Below are 20,820 nucleotides of genomic sequence, written 5' to 3'. Positions count from 1 at the left end.
TTAAAGGTGTGACAAATTACCCGTTTTGTGCCAAGGAGGCAAGAAATCCTCTACCCTTTACTATAAGGAGGAAAAATTTATATGCATAAAAATTAATGCAATATATTTACAGCATCATTGCTATTTAGGTTTCCAAGTACTTTTTTTTTTTGTGTGTGTGTGTGTGTGATAGGAGGGAGAAATTTGCTTCCTCACAAAACATGTTATAACTTCACTTTGTGGATTAGAACCTAGTTCAGCCAGAGATGGTGATCTGCTTCTACCATCGAGTAACGTTATATAGAAATGATCATCAAACCCAAATAAGATAACTATTAATTCAAAAATCCACAACAGAAAATATTAGAAGTTTGTAGAAATATGTTGTTGCTGAACTCTTATGTTCAACTGAGACCTGGCTTATTTTGTATCCTTCAAACAAATAGACAATATAGTGAAACTGAAGTGGGTGACTCATGAAAAAGGAAAAAAACCACATCCACATTTATACGTGCATGTATAAAGAAGTTGCATGTAAGCAACTTCTGCATTTTCTTTGCACGTTATGCCTATTTTACATTTATTTAACTAATAAATATCCTGTGAATAAAAATACTTCAGTTCTGAATTGACTAAAAAACATTGACATTCTAAGTAGAAACGAGTATTCTTTTCAGACCTTTATCTTATAGGACAGTAGTACTTTTTTGATATTATTTGGCCTTTCTTTAAAGACCTTACATACATTTTAGCCTATTGAGGGGATGTATTTAAGTAATGTTACTCTCCAGTTATTTATCTGGGTATAGTTCTACTTTTTGTGTCTTCTATTAAGGCAGAAAACATGACTGTTGAAATCAAGATGTCATCAGAAATTCACTGACTTTTCTTGCCTCTCCTAGAGGAATCCCTGATGTTTCCAGTGCTTCTGAGGTACATTCGAAGCCTTTGCAGATCCATGAAGCAGTGTGGCTGACAGATACTGAAATACCTTCTGATGCTCTCAGTGACTGCCTTACTTTGTCTCAGCATCCTCTTCCATTCGGAAATGTGGATCCTTGTGATGTCAGTTTTAGTGGTTATTTGTCTCAGCAGGCTTTTGCTGGACAGCTGCTTCTGGACAAGGAGACAAATGACTATAAAAGTGATATTAGTGAGAAGGCATTGCTCTCCCAAACAGGTGAAAGTTTAGCACGCTTGACTTCAGATAAGATGCTAACCGAGGCAAGTAGACTGAAGCAAATTGAAGCTTCTCCTGCAAAGCAGACCTATAGTACTTCCGTAAAAGATGAACGTTTCTCTTGGGACAACAATGTACCAGCTCCTACTCTTGAGCTTTCGGAGAAAGAAGAAAAGTTACTGAGCCATGATGAGTTCTCATCATCTTCAGAAAACTCTTGTAAAACGGCATTGACGAGGAACTCTGAAAAATGTGAAAAAGAGATGCAAATGGAAAAGGTAAAAATGGCTGAGAGTGAGTCAGAAGGGTTGATAAGAGAGATGGAGAAGCTAGAAAAAGAAAGGAAGGTTCCTGAGCTTGGTTTCTCTAGTACGTTACCTGATGATTTAAGGAAAGACAATTGTAAAAAAGCAGATACACGAGATGTATTTTCTGCGGAGAATTCTGAAATAGCCAGACTGTCCAAGGAACATGGTGCAGATCTGAATGATTCTGGAAGCTTGAAGTTAAAGGAACTCCAAGCAGCTGTTCTAGCTCACCATAAACAACCATCTTCTGCGATGCGGTTTGAAAAAGAGGAATTTGTCCCTACTGTGACAGCTACCAGTGATTGTGCACCTAAACAACTAGTTACGACCAGCATGAAAGCTGTTTCGCCATGCAGTGAGAAAGAGAGCGCACGAGTGGAAGTAGAACCTGGAGTAAGCAGGACTGAATTAACTATTTCAGATTTTTCCATAGAAAGGGGACATAAAGTTACAGATATTTCCCCTTCATTTAATCTCCTTGTAGGTGATGGTTCATTCTCTGGACACTTTGCTCATCCAAATTATCAGTCTACTCCAGGGATACTTGTAAACAAAAACGTTAAGGTAGATGAACTGAGCAAAACCCTTCCCAACAAATCAAATATTCAGAAGTCTCTTTCATGCTTAAATGAAGAAACTTTAGGGAACTCCTCTACCAGTACACCTGCTTGTTCTGTTGAGAAGCACCATTCACTCCAATGTGCTTGGGAAGAAAAAAAAGAACACTGTGTGGCCTTAAAATTGAAATATCCCCACACTGGAAGAATCCAGTCTCTCCCATCCCTTAATTTCATGGAGAAGGTAGGGGCTTGGAATGTAAGCCAGCCAGAGAAGATGTCTGATTCATTGGCTTTCTGTGACCCAAGTGGAATTTCTGCTGGAAGGAAAGCCTACAGTGCAATCGTCAATTCTTCAAGCCATATTTTATCAATACGAAATAGCAGTGGCGACCCCAAGGATTATGTTGCTACTTCCTCTAGAGAGACGGAGTCATTGGCAAATTTGCATTTCCCTAATGAAAACTTAGTGCTCGTCCGCCCTCTTACCAGATCTCAGTCTGACGACTCAGTAAATGTTGCCAGTAGGAACCCCTCCCTGACTGAAGTTATTCAGCCAGCAAACTCGACACAGGCAGTGCAGCCGTTAGAAGAAGAGAGTGATATTTTAGGAGTGTCTGAAAATAAAGAAAGCAGTAGTAGTTTAGTAGGCTCCATGTTACAGAAGTTTTCAGCCCACCTTGTTGTTACTGGATCTAGTGATGAGGATGTTGAAAGTAGCAGTAAAGAGCAAAGTTCAGACCCAGATGTTTTCATCTCTAGTGAAAGAGTCGATCAGCTCCTTAGAGGGGATGGAAACTCTCAAACTGATGAGCAGGAGAGTTGTGGTGGTCTTGAAAATCAAAAGGAGTCTCATAACCTAGACGTTACTACTGGCCATGTCACTATGGAACATTTCAGTGATGTTTCCCCAGATAGTCTGAATCTTCTTGCTAGCTCTGGGGGAAGTAGCCAGGTGGACTTGGGCTCTGCAGGGCGCTCTTCTGTGGTTTCTAGGCGTTTCTTCACTAGCTCAGAAGAGGATAACTTTGTCCCCTTTGGAGTAACTCCTTTGAAAACTCCAGAGAAAGAAGAGCTAAACATTGAAGAAAGGATCCCAGTAAGTTATTTTCTCATATTTTTGTGACTATTCTTTACCTTTGATTATGAAAAGATGGACTACACTTGTATGCCTTACAGTAAGTAGGACAGAAGTGCAGGAAGTGTAGCAGGAATGATTCTCTGAGTTGAAAGACTAGCGTGCTTATGGGTACTTTCTGATATCCTGTCATGTTGGGAGCTTGTCATGCAATGGGTAATCTTTTACAGCTATCAGCTAATATCCGTGTATTATGTAAGGTAATGGAGCCTAATAAATCTTAACGGACTCTTTGCAGTAGTATTGAGCACAAGCAAAGAAAGGGTTGGATATGGGAAAGATTTCTGCTGCCCCCTACCCCCGGGTATACATGATGGTATCACAGTAGAAGAATATGGAGAGAGAGAAAAAAAAAAAAAAGTAAAGATTGGTGGCTGATGGTGGCAGAACTTAAAGGGCAAAAGAAAAGGATTAGGGCATAGTGATAAAAGTGGAATCTTCTTAATACAAAGACTTGTAAATAAGTTGCTTGTAGTTCTGTTCGTATAGTGATAAGCCATTTCTGGCCTGCTAGTCTCTTTCAAATGATCAGGTTATGACTTCCCAAACACGAGGTTGAGAGTCAACTACTGACTAAGGAAATGTAGACTGCAGAAGAGAGAGCTGAGGTTCACACACCCACGGATCTTCAGTAATAGCAAAACCAACACAGGGCTTCTTGGCAAATCAAATAGCCTTTTTTTTTTCCCTATAAATATTCTTTTTCGCTTGTTCACTTTGTTCCAGTATCTAAGGCATAAATTCCTGATTCTTTGTATATTGCTCATAAAGAATGTTAGAATCCTTTGCATACCTTTTTTCCATTGCATCTTATTGGGCTAATGCAGATTTCCTTTCTTCCTTCCCCGTTTTAGGATGGCTAGGGAGAATAGAGGGCAGATTGTGGCAGCCATGTTAACTATACTAATAATTATTGAGTGTTAGAGAAAATTAAATGCAGATTTATGTTAGTGATAAACATGCAATTATATTCAGAATAAGTGGCTGTTCCTTTTGCAGAATGACTCTTACAATCACTAGGTCTTTGGAGCTAGGTTTTAGAAGCACTCTTCTGTGTAGGTTGTCTCTGAAAATACGTATTAAAGCAAATATAAATATTTTAGGGAGGTTATCTTAAACAAAGTTCATTAGATACGAAAGTTGACTGCTACTTCTGCATTGATTTTACGAATACAGTTAGGCATGCGCTCCAGCACTAGTTCTGAGGAAATCTGTTCTCATAAATCACTGACAAGATAAAGGCAATTAGGTCACCTATATGGCTATTAATACGTAGGTTTATAATAGAATCATAGGAAATAGAGTTGGCTAAGATCTATAAGGTCATTTATTTCATTTTTTTGGGTTCATTTAGAACATAGTGCAGACAAGCTGAAATTAACTCCTCCCTAGAAGTGACTAAGTCAAGGTAACTTTGCTTACTTATAATGTCTGTATGCAGGGTTGGATGCTCTGATAAAAGGGGAGAATTTCTCAAGAGATCCTAGGGGGCTCTCACCTTCAAGAGACTGCGCCAGCTTTCAAAACATATTAAGGCAGGGAATGGTAGTTTGTGTCTGAACTAACAGTCTCATGGATGTTGCACAGAGATGCAACACCCTCAAGATGGCTTCACCCTCATTATGTTTTTTTTTCCTATGTATTTTGCAGATTCTTATTTTGAGTATGTTTTTTGTTTGGCTTCTGTAAAACAACTGGTTTGTTTAATGTCAATGACAAATTATAACTGGATAGCAGTTACAGATGTGTATATACTATTACACAAAGTGATTATGTGCATTTATTCTGTACTTATTGTCTTATGGAAAAGGGAAAGGCACTCATTTTATGCTTTAAACAAATTTTTGTTTAATACTAGGAAGTGATTTACTGCTTTAGCTAAGCCTTAAGTCTTAGTTGAGCATGGAAATTGGGGACCCTAGGATTTATAAATTTATAAACTTAAGCCAGTGCCGTTGGTTGTGTCCTGAAATGATTTCATGACCAGGGAGTTTTTGAGATACTGCTGAAATATGTTCCGTACATGCAAGTCCACTAAGTAACTTATATGCGCACTTATATGTTAGACTAGCTGAGTTTCTTTATAGAAGTTTAAATAGAGGAGACTGGTTCCATCCCTTGTCCAATACAGGTTTAATCCCTGTAGTGATGTCACAGAAAGCTGGTTTGTGATGTGGGTTTTTTCCACCAGCTTTGACGTTTTGGAAGAAAAAGCTTTTAAACCAGTGCTTTGTGTTCTGCTTCTAGCTGTTAAATGACACTTTAAAGCAGGTGAGGCCAAAGCTTTCCAACCTCCTTTGAAGTATCAAGCTTATTATTGCTTGTGCAATGCACAGAGCATGTGTGTGAGTAAAACGGCTACCCATAGGAGGCTGTTGTCACAAGAATAAGGTATGTGGCCCTCCTTTGCTGGCTTTTTCCCCTCATTTCAGGGTCCTGTGGTAAGAGCTAGGCACTGGATTATAACTGTTCTGTTAGTAGCAGGCCACTACCAATTGCCATTTTTGACACACGATGAGGGAAAGGTCATGAAAACACCAGGATAAAATGTTGATCAGGCACAGGCTATCACCATCAGAACAGTTGTGGCAGCCTGTTTCTGATTTGCTTCCAAAAATACAATAACGATGAATAGGCTGAAGATATGTGAATTGTCCTGATGGGCTGCATGCAGCTTGTAGGATGCTGGTTAGGCAGGCCTCTTCTAGTAATTTTAGCTAGAAGAGAGGCCTGTCGCTTGTGATTCAAAGCAGGAAATAAGTTGGAGGTGTATGACACATGACTACTTCAGTATTTTATGTTAAGTGCTAGTGCAAGTTGAACATGACTTAGGCTCAAGATCTCGTTTTAAAACGAGTTATGTGTGTGTTAAGATGATGCTAGAACATGCGTAACTTCAGAATCCACTGACGTTCTGCTTCTTTGCAAGAGTGTCATAAGTTTCTTTTCCTCTCTTGTCAGGTTTATCTTCGCAATCTTGGCATTGATCAGTCACCTGGATCTATACTGACTCCATTTATACCCCGAGGACCAATTAGGGAGGTTGAATTTTCCCCTTCAGAGCTTAGAACGCTGAAGGACTCCACTGACACGCTTAGGAAGACGGCTCAGCGGCCACGAGGTATTGGGAAGGAAGGCCTTGTGTTGTGCAAACCTTAGAGGATACTGAACCACAGATACACCTGTGAGGTTGCTCCTGGCCTGCTAGTGTCAAATGTACTTCTCATGTGGTGCTCTTTCATTCATTCAGTACGACCTTAACAAGCATTGGGTCATTTTTATATCAAGAACAGTGTGTGCTCAGGTAGAGTTAAGATACGCTTCAGGGGCATGCTTTTGTAGTATGTCAATAATATGTTAGAATGTGCATTATACCATACTTAGTTTTGTATGTTCCTTAGCATATTTTGTCCTCTTTTGTTTTGGCGTTTGCATCTTGTACCCCGCAGGGGAGAGCCGATCTGAAGTCTTTTCACAGTGAATACCTGTCTTACCCCTGAACGTTTGTGACTTTTCAAGAAAACTGTGCTGACCTGTCTTTCTGAGCAGAAGTGATCAGATGCATCTCTTTCTCATGCCTGTCAGGCTTTCTTGCTTGTGTGTGTGTTTATATACGTGTATATTTATATATTGTTTTTTTCCTTCTTTAAGCATTATTCAAGACTTGGCAAAGGAAACAACTTGGCAACCAGTATAGGGACACAGTTTTCCTCAGTACAAATGTTATTCAGCTGGTCTGTGTGGTGTTCTTAAAGATATCAGTGGTTGGGCCATGAAACAAAGTTGTCTGAAACAAAAAATAGCTGCTGTTAGGCATACTGGGGAGTTAGCTCTTGATTGGTGTCAGAAACTGCCAGTAGGGATTTAAGAACAGCATTTGCACTTAAGTACATTTTTGTAAAGCAATTAAGTTTTTTATAGCCAAATATGCATCTTGTCTGCTTTTGGACCTTTCTAACAAGTAGTGGGACATACAATTATCGATAGGCTGTCCTTTGTCCAAAAATGTTTTAGGAATACTGCCCCACAGCACTTCTGTTTCTTGCAGGGATCCTTTTTTAGTCCAAGTGTTCATTTGGACATACAGGGATCAATATGACCTTTATTTAAGAACTTTAGTTTAAAATTTATTTCAAGCATTTATTTAAAAACAAGTTATTTAAAAGCAAAATTCTGTAATTTGCTTGATGTTTATCCAAAACGGTCTGAGAGATTTCTTTCCGTATGGAAATCCTATCTCAAAGTGCAATTCTAAGGACGGTTTCCTACATCCTCTCTAATATTTGAAAATTTTCCCTCCTTTACAAGCTCTCTAGTACAAGAAAAGTAGTCTTTATTGAGGTGAATATTTTTCAGAGCCCCAAACTTAATGAATCTTCTGTTTCTTTGTAGATGACTTGCTGGCTGCTGTTGACATTACACAAACAAGTTTTAACTCTGGCACTTCTACTCTCAGTATGTCTATCCCAATGGGTTCAGAAGTTGGCTCTGCTATTTTGTTACCCAGTGAACTCTCTCCTTGCTTCTCAAGATCTTCTGGAGACAGACCAGTGAGTCAGTGCAATATTTCATGCCACCAGCAGGAGCTAACTGCCTCCCATTGTGTTGAAAGCAGAGCAGAGGATTCAGCTGTCTCCAAATTAGCAGAACCAAATCAGCAGCTGCAGACAGTCTCACTTGACTGCTGTTCTGATGGAAAGAGTCCCATGCTTGCTGCAAAACATGTTCGAGATCTGGTGGCTAAAAATGAGTCAAAAGAGGTGAATAGTAGTCTACAGAGATGGCCTGCAGGTTGTTTGGCTGGAGTTAAAAATGAAATGGAAGTTGTGATAGGATCACAACCTTCAAGTGTAGGTACTTCTGTTAATGAGAGAAATAAAGATCAAGAAAGTGATTCCTTGATTGGATCTGATGCATTGAAAGAAATACGTAAGCTTCTAGCAGAGGCAGAGGATATAGCTGGCAGCTGGTGTGACCCTATCATTTCCACTGCCTCTTCTAGAGAAACTGTTGACTCTTCCCCAGTGCTAATTGAAAAGGAGGATGACCCCAAAGATTCCAGGATTGTAAAAGACAACGTCCCTGAATTTCGGAGGCTATTGTCATGGGATGAAGCTACGACCCGCAGAAGTATGCAAGAAGAGGGGTCAGTAATAAAGGCCCTGAATTCTTACCACGGCAGTATGAGATGGGGAAGTTCTCTTGATGTCGCTGTACACAACAGCGAAAAGATGATGCAGGAGATGACCAAAGAGTTTAGGACAGGAAAATCTGTAGGAAGGTCTGAGCCAGAAGGCTGTAGTAGTGCAACTACAGACAGAAACGTACCTGCTTTTGTGACTGCACAAAGTAATGCAAGTAATGAAGTGAGCACTGGAAATACTCCAGAGCTCGTGAATCCTTCTCCATCGGAACCTCTAGGATGCATCAGCGATGCCCTGGGAGACTTCCAGAGTGTCTTGGCTAAAGAAGCTAGTGTAGCTGGCAGCAAGGAGGGAGGAGTTGGAGAGAATGATAACAGTAGCAGCGGAGATTCACTAGCTGCCCGTGTCAGAAACCTTCTCAGAAGTGGGTCGCCTGCAATACGTGCAACACAAACTTTAAGAAGTGCGGAGGAAGAGGAGAGGAAAGCACGAGGTAATGCAATGCCTCAGTTGTGTTTAACGAAGTTTTATGTCAGAATGCTGAATCTTGATTTGGGTATGCATATTAGAGATTGCTTTAAAGTGCTTTTGAAGTGAAAGAGTATGGGTGTAGAGGGACATCTTGGATCATTTGAGTCTGTTCCCCTGATTTGAAAGGTACTTGTATCGTAATGGAGCTCAGTAAAAAAATAACTGGCTCCCTTCCCCTCCCCCTCTAATCTTCTTACTGGGAGGCTATTCTAGACCTAGTTGTCAGTCTCAACAGGGTGAGCTTGTACCTATTTGTCCCTTTGTTAGCGTTGTTCTTTGGGTAATATCTCGTCATCTTTTTGTTACTCTTCTGCCATCCTTCTGACTACTCATACCTCTGAAAAGAACAGCTGTATCTCTTTTCAGTCTTCATTTTGCAAGGCTTAAATGATCAATGTCTTTTAATTGTCTTAGGTAGCATATTAGAATGAGATATACCTGTTGTACTTTTCCAGTTTGAACGCCTTTTTTGCCTAATGTTAATAACAAAGCGTTGATATGAAAAAAGTGTTTTGTGCAAAATGTTATTTGCCTGCATAGTTGTTAAAAATGTGATAGGTTAAGAAATTGGGGAGAGGATTGCGTGAAAGAATATTGACTCGAATTAGAGCCCATAAAGATGACGTCAGAACCAGGCAACGGCTTCTGGATCCATCTTTCCAAAGGAATGTTCAGAAGACCAAGTTTAAATTGTGTTCTTGGTCACTCGGCTCTGGTATTTGGCAGTGATCTTTGTTTCTTCGGTCGTGGTAGCTAGAAATGCGTAGCGTAATTTTGATTTTAAGTTATAAAACTGTTACCATATGTGATGTGAGAAAATGAAAAGGGGACTGCTTTCTGTTTTACTTTCTGTGTAGCATGGGTGAAGCTAAAACTGGCCAGTCGATCTCAGGAATCTGTGTCAGAGCTGAGCGAAGAGGACCGACGAAGAATAGAGGAGATCAAGGCAGAGCTGCTTCTGAGTGCCAAGAAATCTGGACTAGCCAAGGTACAGAAGATGCAGAGCAGCCTGTTTGGGGGAAAAACATTTTAAATGGTGGCTAAATGCTACCATCTTGCCTGTTGTCCTAAAGAAATGAGGCTTCTGTGATGGTCCTGTCAGTCCTTTTCAACAGTGCTTGAACCTGTTGCATTTTCAGGGCACCAGAAGTTTCCAGAATTATATTCCTACAATATTTTTAAAGACTGGTAGCGCGGGTTAATTTGTGTATCTCTCCTCTATTTAGTGCATACCCTTATTTTGTGTTTGGGCCTGGTATAGTCAGTTCCTGTGTTTGTCTTTGGACCTGCTGTGGCGTGTGCTGTTTTTTCCCAGCCAGCAGTTGGATGCAGTAGAAGAGAGGGAGGTGGTGGGGGAGGGAGAACTGAAGATGCTCTGAAGGAATGAGGGAGGGAGAAGTGGTCAAGGGTGATGTGATGGGAGAGTTAATGTTATCATGGCCAGAAGGTGCGCACAGGTCACAATGCCAGTAGGCTTAATTAGTTCTGCTTTTCACAACACATTTGTCCATGTGGAGATTGTCTTGTGAACTCCTCCTCCTGTGAAGGAGGACATTACACAAGGTAATACAGTTGTCTAAGTGACAGCAGTATTTGTTGTATTACTGCCCATGTGTTCTAAGAAATAATGTGATGTTTGTATGAGAAAGGTTGCTTTGGGGAAGAAGGCAGTAAATTGTTCCTCCTTTGCACTTTAAGCCCATTACCTTTGATACACAAAGAAGAGTGTTGCTATTAGAAAAGAACAGCTTCAACAATTAGGATGATGAGAGCAGACTGCTTAGGAAGATTATGGTGTGTTAATCATAGTATGTTTTAAGAATAGGTAAGGTGAGTATCTATAAAGAATAATGTAAGTATAGTTAGTGTTGAGTTGGGGCAGGGATATAGGCTAGATGAACTTTGTCTCTTACAGCACCCCCCCTTTTTTTTTTTTTGAATGAAGACTTGCTATTGAACTGCTGTCAGGTATTGTGAATGTTGTTTGGAACACTTCTAGTTCACATATTAATTCATCCTGATTGGAATTTAATTAAGCTAGAATATATTGCTTGACTTCAAATATGCATTTTCTGCATTTTTCTGAGGTCCAGGCTTCTCACGTCATGCTTTTTAGTGGCTGTCCATGTGTCCCGAGATAGAGCACTCTTCACAGAGAGTGTTTTGAGCAATAAGCACAGACTGGAGGAAATGTGGAGATATTTGTAAGAGAAGATGAAAATGGATGAGTGATGTATTCATGCTGCGCAGGGTAGAGAACCCTGAGGTGGTGAAAGAGAGACTTGATAATTAGCCAGACCTTAAGGTTGGGGCACTTTCTGAGGAGAGTAGCATAGAAAATTCGTGTTTGAAAATGCAATCATAATCTGTCCTTAGTGTGGTGTTTCAGACAAATGACCTTAGCGTTAACAGTATCTTCTACTTTTTCTGTAGATTGGCTGCCTCTTGGCAAAAACAATAGAAAAAAAGCCTTGCATCAACTAGGGGGGAAAAAAAAAAGAAATTGTCTTTGAAGTACTCCCATTTATGTTTGCAGTTTGTTAGGCACTAGTTTGGACATTAGTTCTGGAAAAAAAACATCAGCCCAAACTTTTGAGTTATTCAGGTATTAATATAACCTTCTATTTAGAGAGCCTAAAAAATTAATTTAACAATTTTATTTGTTTTTGGAAATTCAGTCAAAGGGTTCTTCCCATTAAAAAAAAATACACAAATACATCTTTACTTCAATCTGCTGATCAAGCTAGAGGCCCTGAAACTTTTTTTTTTGTTTGTTTTACTTTAGATTTTGTTAAACTACAGCTTTGGTCCTAGTCTATAACAAATCAGAGTTAGGGGCAAACAGTTTTACAAAATATTCATTAAAAAAAAAAAAAAAACCCAAAAACCAGAGAACAAAGATTAGGAGAAGGAAAATGTCTGTTTTTTTTTTTTAAATTTTTTTATTTTATTTTAAGCTTTAAAGACTGACAAAGGCAGGCTTTTCTTAGTGTTCATGCAAACAATTCTTTTGTCAGAACATCGTCTTTGTTTACTGCTTCTGATCCAATCTTACTATGAAGACTGTTTTTAGAAAGTTTAGGCTTTGCCTTTCATTTTTTAGAAAGTTTAGGCTTTGCCTTTCATTTTTACAGGTGAAAACTCAAGAAATATAATGTACCACCATATTTTATTTTTTCCAGCAGGAAACATGAGGCTTTTCTATAAAGCAGAAAATGCAATGAAGGAGCGGGACAGCTTGGGAGAATTTGTATCGGGAATCTATCTAACTTTTACTTCTGAACATTGTTCCATCGCACTTTTGGCATAGTAGAGTGTTGTTCGGTATTTGTTAGTCAGTTGTGACGTGTTAAGTAACAGTTACTTGAAAAAAATAAAAAGTATTATAACGATTTCTCAAGCTCTAACTGGTCAGAGTGCTTAACAGTGTGATTGGGGCATATGTATGTAATCATGCTGCAAGCATTTACTGAAATGCTCGGCTGAATTGTGGCCCTCAAAAAGTACCATTCAATATGAAATCGGCATTTCGTTTTGAAGATGTATCCCTAATAGCAAGTAATGTTTATGACTCTAACTCAAAGTCAGGATTTTATTTTGTTTTCTGTTCTGTAAAACTGACAAACCTTGCACAGTGAATCTGTTTTCTATTCCTTCAAATTGTGAGGTTCCTCTGATTTTATAGCTCTTCCATTACACAAGGTGAGAAATACCCTGGAAAAGCTCAACTGTGTAAGTAATAAACACTAAAACGTGGCAAGGATGCTTAGGAATAGATAGCAAATATGGAACTTGTGACTTATTTTAAATTGCCTCCATTTCATATTGATCCTTTCTAAAGGTCTTGACTGGCCGTTCATGGAAAGGGAAGGCGCAGGTCCTACTGAGGAGAATTGCCCAGTAGTTTTCTTTTTTTTTATCTCTCTTGGTAGATAGGCCTTTGGCGAATGGTGTCATTTCGGTCATGGTAAAAATAAATTAGGAGACTGAAGTAACAGCAACTCATGATTCCTAGGAAGCAAGCAGGACGCACCACATTCTTTCTGAATAGGGCTGAATCCTTTAATACCCGTACACTGCCATCCTACATAATCAGTGCTTGTAGAATTGAGTTATATTTCAAAGGAACAGCCGTCAAAGAGTATGGATTTATTAACTTTGCAAATTTTATGTAAAGTGGCCTAAGAAATGTTACATTACAGATTGTCCAGAGACAAGCCTCATGAGATTTAGGATTAGCTGATAGCACTGTCCTATAAACTTGTTTAGAACACTGTTTGTGGTAAAGGGGAGGCAGGTGGTTGCCAAGACATGCCTGTAAATATGTTGCTTTTTTGATGGATAATATTCAGTGTCTGTAGCTGTAGAAGTCTGATTTTAGTCTGAGCAGGTAAGTTGGCAGAATTTTTTTTCTTTTATTCAAAAGAATAAAAACTTCTTTTTGGAAGTTTAGTGCTAGGATGGGTGATGCTCTTCAGTCACAAAGAGCAATAGAACAAGAGGAAGTTAACTGAGATTTTTAAGAAAAGCATATGAAACATCAATTCTGGTCTTCAAAAATCAACTTGGTTACTCTTCTTCTGCCTAAATATATTCATCAATGACCTGGAGGAAGGCACAGAGTGCACCCTCAGCAAGCGTGCTGATGATGCTAAACTGGGGGGAGTGGATGACGCACCAGAAGGCTGTGCTGCCATTCCGAGGGACCTGGACAGGCTGGAGAGGTGGGCGGAGAGGAACCTCGTGAAGTTCAAGCAAGGCAAGTGCAGGGTCCTGCACCTAGGGAGGAAGAACCCCACGCACTGGTACAGGTTGGGGGTTGACGTGCTGGAGAGCAGCTCTGCTGAGAAGGACCTGGGAGTGCTGGTGGACAACAAGTTAAGCGTGAGCCAGCAAATGTGCCCTTTGTGGCCAAGAAGGCCAAAGGGATCCTGGGGTGCATTAGGCAGAGTGTTGCCAGCAGGTGGAGGGAGGTGATCCTGCCCCTCTCCTCAGCCCTGGTGAGGCCTCCCCTGGAGTGCTGGGTCCAGTTCTGGGCTCCCCAGTACAAGAGAGACATGGCACTCCTGGAGAGAGTCCAGCGGAGGGCTACAAAGATGATGAGGGGACTGGAGCATCTCTCATGTGAGGAAAGGCTGAGAGAGCTGGGCCTGTTCAGCCTGGAGAAGAGAAGACTGAGAGGGGATCTGATCAACGTGTATAAGTCTCTGAAGGGGGAGTGTCAGGAGGATGAGGCCAGTCTCTTCTCCGTGGTGCCCAGCGACAGGACAAGAGGCAACGGGCGGCAGAAACTGAACCACAGGAAGTTCCATCTGAACCTGAGAAAAAACTTCTTCACTGTGAGGGTGATAGAGCACCGGAAGAGGTGCCCAGAGAGGTAGTGGAGTCTCCTTCCCTGGAGATATTCAAAACCCATCTGGATGTGATCCTGGGCAATATGCTCTAGAGGACCCTGCTTGAGCAGGGAGGTTGGACTAGATGATCTCCAGAGGTCCCTTCCAACCTAAACGATTCTGTGATTCTGTAAATTATTTTCCAGGTAAAAGAATTTCCCGAATAAGAAACTGGGAAAAGCCAAGAGACGCTTAGGCAGCGTTCCGTTCCATAAGCACTGTCTTAGTCGTCTTCCTGTGCTCTTTGTGTATATGTATTTGTTTTGGTCCCCCAGTTAAGGCTGAGGGTTTTCTAGTTGCTATTGAACATGAATGAAGTTTCAACACATTTTTGAAACACATGAATTTTCCATCTAAATTAGAGACCTTATTATGCTAATGGACTCACTTAGCTACTGGGCATCTGAAGGAATGCAGACAGGGCATCTTTACACTTACCTGTGAGCATTCCCCCTTTGTATACAGAGTGCTGTGTTCTTCCACTCCTCATACTTCTAATTTTTTCAGGAAGTTCACCAAGTTGTAGCTATAAAGTTACTCTGCACTATCTTGTGGATCGTGTGCCATAAGGATCTTTTTTTTTTTTTTTTTTTTTTTTTTTTGAAAGATGACACCTGATGCGCACAAAAAAACATGTGAAAGACTTGGGAAGATGAGCTTATAGCAGCTTCTGTGCTTGTTATCTGTTGTAGGAGTTGCTGTGTAATTGCATCAGGCGATTGAAAGGGTACCTGGTTTGGGGAAGGGATCCTCTTCAGAAGTGCGTGTACTCTAGCACAGGACTGCCAGGTGTCCTTGCACCCTTCTACTCTCTCTTATTAACCTTACTTGTAGGAAATGCAGGAACCCAAATCACTAACTAACTTCCTTAGAATAGATAAGGCCACAGAAGAGTACTGTTTTGGAAGAAAAATCTAAGCCTTGCTGAAAGAGTTTACTGCTAATGACATCTTAGATGCAGAAGGAAGGGAAAAACTTTTGTGGGACATTTAATTTGTGAAATGTTTATTTTTAATTTGCAGAATATTTTTTTAATATGTGATTTATACCAAAAACATTGCATAGTTTTTAATTTTTTTATTACAATAAGTTCATCTGGGCCATCTTTGTGGCGGTGCATTTATTTCAGATTTGTTCTCTGCACATCAAAGAAAATATAATTTTTAATGATGCTAAATTAAAGTAAGGAAGTGCAGATACTGAGAAACTAATAGAGTGATATCTATGCCTATGAAATCCTCTCTGAAGACGCCTGGTGGCCTATAGTTTCATATACATTAACATGAACTCTGATTTTGATGTAAATTTTGGATGCTGATGAAACTATTTCTTTGTCTTGTCTGTTTCCAGCATTTGCTAACAATGATACTGCCTCTGACCCTAACCTGTCCCGTCTAAAAGAGATGGGGTGAGGTGATATAAGAAAGAGCTGCTATCTAGCATGTTGTGTGAAATGTCATTTGGTATTTTGTATCAACAGTGGAACTAAACGTATGATGTCTGTTTGGGTTAGTGCCTATCTGTTTAAGTGAGGGGAATCTCAGTGTGTGGATAAATATTCACTGCATAGAATTTATTCAGCTACTTTCAACAGTTGGAGTCTCAGTTGCTTTGTTACTTCCTCTCATCTTGGAGGGCTGCCATCCACAGATGAGCAGTGTTAGCAGATCAGGTAAGTAGTTATCCTAATTTGCTTCAGGGCAAAGTCTGTTGTGTGTGATTTTGTTTTTGTTTTTATCAATGCTGATGATGACAAATTACTGGGGATGGTAACGGAAGGTTTTCTAGTCATACTTGCGAGGCTTTACCCCTTTGCTTTCTTAGACTAATAGGTTTTCTGCATGTTTCTGGGAGCATGATATTTTGTTCAGTTGTTTGCAGTGCGATCTTTAATCTAGAGGCGCTTTGCGTTTCTTTCCTTCAAGACTGCCTTCTCTTACAGCAGTTAGGTAAGATGCTGGAAAGAACAACTCCGCGTTTGAAGCTTCCACTGTAATGAGGAAGATCTTGGAAACTAAGGTCGAAGCCTGCCCATTGATCCCCTCATGTACCCAGGCGAGCCCAGAAAGTAGGGGAAAAGGAGGGTGAGCCAGTTGCAGAGAGGATCAGTGTTTGGTTGTCTGTCTTGTCAATCTTGGTAATCTCTGCACTTGTTTACCCCCAATCCATAATGAATATTTCTTGTTAGTCTCTACTGCTTATAATGAGAAATGAAAGGAAAATATGGAATATTAAAACTTTTCTGATGTATTTAGACATGTTTATTTCTACTTTGTTTGGCAAGTAACTAGAGCCGTTTGCTGAACCCTTCAAACCTTTTAACTCTGTATAGCGTATTGAGTGCTTTGTCTGCAAAAGGTGTCTAGAGAAATCGGGTTTCATTCTGAGAGCACAGAAGAAGGTGCAGGTGCCTCTTAGAGCTGGGATTGTAACCGAGGAGCATACCCTAGAGGCAATTTTGCCATTAACTTCAGTGTCAATAGTCTACCTCGTTAATAGGCAGGTGAAAGGCAACACCATCTGATGAGAAGCATTTGCTCAGGAGGTAGGGTGTTGTTTTTTTCTTCTGTTTCTGCTGAGGGACTGCAACGTAAGTTGCTTTAATTTTGTTTACCTACTAAGACAAGTTGACTGCTGCTGTTGGGATTTTTTTGGATGGTAGTGTTGGGGCTTGAGGTAAGGAGAGGAGATGAAGCAATGAAGACTAGAAAGTATACTGAGAACAGTGATGGTCAGTAAAATCAAGCAAAGGCACAGGGGTAGAAGTTAGTAAATTATTAGTTTCACATAGGTAATTTAGGGCTTAGCATTTTATACTATTGTGCAACTGTGAAATATGTGCCAGTGTTTATGTGCTTAAACACTGGTAGTCAAATAATGGACTGCTAAATACAGTTGCTCCTAAATATAGTTGATATTGAGGTGTGATAGAATTATGGGACAATTTTCATGGTCAGATGAAGGTGTAAATATAACTTTGTCTTTGCTCACAAAATCCTGGACTATTGGCAGTATATTTATGGACTGACTTGGTTTTGTTTGGATTAGTGTCTCATCTGTTTCTAGGAATTCAATATTTTTTCTTTATCTAGCAGTTTCAGTAGCTTTCAAAAGCAAAAAATATTTCTGTGGAAAAAATGTGCCTCTTGTTAGAAGAGAATAAACTGCGTGTGAAAATTGGAAATTTTTTCAAGTTATCATTTGCCTTAAAGAGCAAAACAAAGCTTTGATTATTTTCAGTCATGTTTTAATTATTATCAGGAGTGGGCAATGACTGTAAGAAGACTTGTTCTTGCTCTTGTCTGAGGGATAGTGGCTTACTTGTTTTAGTGAAAAAATATCAATTACGGAAAATTAAAGCTTTTCTAATTAAGTATTTTCTCATTGCTTTTTAAAGAACAGCCTTTTTTTCTTCTTAAGTATTTTTTTCTTTTTTGCATAGAACTATGAAAGGATGCCTTTCATCAGTAAATTAAGGTTCATAAGCGTTATTTAAGTTGTATGTAATGTCTCTGTCCTTGGAGATGTTCAAAACTTGACAAGTCAAGGACTCTCCTGAGCACCCTGTTTTGATGTTGAAGTTAGCCCTGTTCTGAGCAAGAAGTAGGACTAGAGACCTCCCGAAGTCTCTTCTGACCTAAACGTTTCAGTGATTTTATGTGATTAATTAGCTAACTATTTAATTTAAAAAATTATCTCTGAAGCTACGAAGCTGTGGTGGTAGGGGGTGTCTGAATCACTTTGAACTTAGATAGTGGACAAACGCGCGTTCAAAAGATTCAAGTCATTGTTCCTAGGACATCATGAACTAGGTTCGTGACAAGGTCCGGCTGTGTATGAAGCAAACTGAGGGAAGAGCTGAAAGTTTTGTGCTTGTTTTCCTGAGAGTGGAGTAATGTTTTGCAGTGTTTACAGCTTAATCAGCCTACCTGATAGAGAGTTATTTACTCTATGTCTCACAAAACATAACAAAAATATTCTATTATAAATGTCTCTGCTGTTTGTTACAGCATTGGAATCATATTAGCTAATTTGCTGTCACTTCAGAAGACAAGTTTTTAATTATTTCCATTAACAGATGAATTCCAGAAAAAGTGTGTGTTCTCACACACTCATAATGGCAGACTCCTGATTATTAAGTGTTAGTCTTTGAATTCTTAAATTATCATTTTGACAGAGGTAGAAAACTGTCCCCATAACCTATGAGAATTCTTCTGTTTTTTTTAGGTTTCAAGGGGATGCGCTTTGGAAGCTGCTCCCGAGTACAGCCATAATCAGGAACAGGACATAAAGCACTCCAAAGCTTCAAGCAACAAAAAGTTTCATGTTGACAGCCGTATGCAAGTCTTCAAGACTAAGGAGCTTTCAGAGTCAAGCTCACAGCAGGTTGTGCCAATATACAGGACTAATCCTTCTGGTTATTGCCTGCTGAGTAATACACAGTCTAAATCGTTGAGTACTGTTCAAACACCTATCTGCAGCCAGCATCAGACAGTTGCAACTAGTGATTCTCATGCCAGCGTTGAACTTCATGCACCATTGCAGAAAGAACGGGACACACGTGTAATGAGATTTCCAGCTGCTTCTGATATACAGATGGAGGAAATACATTTACAAGCTCAGAAGTTGTCTGTGGAAAAGTCTTCTGAAGAAATGACTAAGCAAATTACTTCTATCACCTTTTCATCCCGAAAACGTTCTCAGTCACCACTGAGTTCCATGGTACTCAGCAGCAGCCATACTGGAGGTGGTCTTGATGGAATAATGCCTTTGGAGGTTGGCTCTACTAGTACTGAAGAGCATGGTCTTGGTAAACAACACTGGGAAAGGTCTAAGATCTGTCCTCCTTCAAGTCCAGTGCTTGCTGGTTCACTGTCTAATGAGATGGCATTTACTGCTGCCAAAGACAGGTTTCATCACTTTTCTGCTGATGCTAGCAGAACTAGAGGTTATCAAGAAGATTTTCCATCAAATCTGGGTTCTGCAAGCATCCATGCTGATGAAGAACAGACCTGTCCTGCAAAAAAACTCGAGGAAGTTCTGCCTCGAGATGCAACTGAATTAGAGAGACATAGTGCCAGACTCCTAGGGGTTGACCGTAATGTACGATTTAGTCAAGATATGAATAGACTTCATGAACCCCATTCTGTAAGCTCTTATCAGGGAAAGAACAGCTCACTCAGCCACGTGCAAGTCGATGAGAGTTTAGAATGGCCAGGTCCAACTGTACAAACTGACTTGCTGGAGGACCGTATTAATTTCTTAGAAAAAGAGAAAAAAAGTCTCTCTGATAAAGTCTCCCTCATTCAGAAAGAGGTTGCTAGAGAGCAAATCAGCGTGTCTTGCCATTCCTCTCCAAATCAGGTTTTATCCACCACATCTGCATATCCTTCCTCACCGACTAAAAAAGTACTCTCTTGTGTCCATATAACTCTTTCCCCAAAGTGTAGTAACTTGGAGCTGTGCGGTGACTTGAATACTGAAAACGAGGTGAGACTAGAGAAAAAGCTTGAAGTTGATACTCAACGAGTGTCTTCAAAAAGTCCAGAAACTTTATTAGAAGCTGTTTCCAAATTATCAACTACTGATCCTGTTCTGACAGATCAAGGGTCTTCCTCTTTTCCAGTGCCAGCAGCTTCAGCAGATTCCTGCCTTGTGCTTTCCTCTGTTCCAAGCACAGCAGGGCAAGAGCTAAAACCTCTGCAAAGCTGCGAGAGACCACAGGCCACTGTTCTGGGTTCAGGGGGATGTAATGTGAAGAATAGCTTCAACTCTGTAGTTTCTGAAAAAAATGGGAAAACCACTTCTGATGCTGCCACTCAGATAACAACAGAAAGTCCTGAAAAAGCAACCTTTTCAGCAGAAATTTATGTTAATTCACAAGGCAGTGAAAATACGATCCACCAGTCATCTCTCCAGAAAACACAGGACGTCCCCAGTTGTACAACTTCATCCCTTGAAAGGATTTCTTCTTTTCCGAAGCAGGCTGGTGAGCAAATTAAAGCATCTTCTAAGTTTTTGAGTGTTGTTTTTGTTTTCTTTGTTTTTTTTTTTTTGCAAAAGTAATGTTCTGGAGATAATTTTCCTATTGATATTTATTTAAGGTTGCTCATAGGAAAAAAAGCCTTGGGCTTTACAGTCTTGTGGGTAGGGAGCTGTATCAAAAATTTGCAGTTAAGTTCAGGTTCATCTGCACACAACAAATCCATTCCCAAGTCTGGTTCAAGAAAACTTTCTAACCTAATTTCTAGATCATTTGATTTGGTTCCTTGCTTATGGGCTACCAAGGGACGTATCTGACTGCTCATTTGCTCTGTAGTCAAGGTAATTTGTTTGCACAAGTATTAAGAGAAAATAGGCACGTTAGTATTATCACTAGAGTAAAAATGAAGATGCAGGACTCTTCAATTCTGTTAGTTGGAGGAATGCACATGTTGTACAGTTGTGTCCCACGCTAATGTTTTATAGAGGTGTTTAAAATAGTATGAATTGACAGAACAGATTCTTTTATCGTGCTGGAGTGGGAAAATATTTAATTTACCTGATGACCTATTGTCCTCGCTATTAGAAGCCAACTAATGTTCTGGTCC

At 39.9% G+C, this 20,820-nt stretch overlaps 1 protein-coding gene across 8 annotated transcripts in view; it reads left to right on the top strand.

Annotated features, from left to right (window-relative positions):
* Positions 1 to 20,820, top strand: part of ALMS1 (ALMS1 centrosome and basal body associated protein) — a 75,771-nt gene that overhangs the window by 29,083 nt on the left and 25,868 nt on the right. For all 8 annotated transcript variants that reach the window (XM_068943823.1, XM_009681844.2, XM_068943827.1 and 5 more), the window contains 5 exons: positions 882 to 3,123; positions 6,124 to 6,283; positions 7,555 to 8,799; positions 9,695 to 9,825; positions 18,458 to 20,219. In XM_068943823.1, coding sequence (XP_068799924.1) covers positions 882 to 3,123; positions 6,124 to 6,283; positions 7,555 to 8,799; positions 9,695 to 9,825; positions 18,458 to 20,219 — 5,540 coding nt within the window. The remainder of the gene's footprint in view (positions 1 to 881; positions 3,124 to 6,123; positions 6,284 to 7,554; positions 8,800 to 9,694; positions 9,826 to 18,457; positions 20,220 to 20,820) is intronic.

Source organism: Struthio camelus, chromosome 4 (assembly GCF_040807025.1).
Source record: "Struthio camelus isolate bStrCam1 chromosome 4, bStrCam1.hap1, whole genome shotgun sequence".
Lineage (NCBI taxonomy): Eukaryota > Metazoa > Chordata > Aves > Struthioniformes > Struthionidae > Struthio > Struthio camelus.
This window is presented reverse-complemented; position numbering and strand designations above follow the sequence as displayed.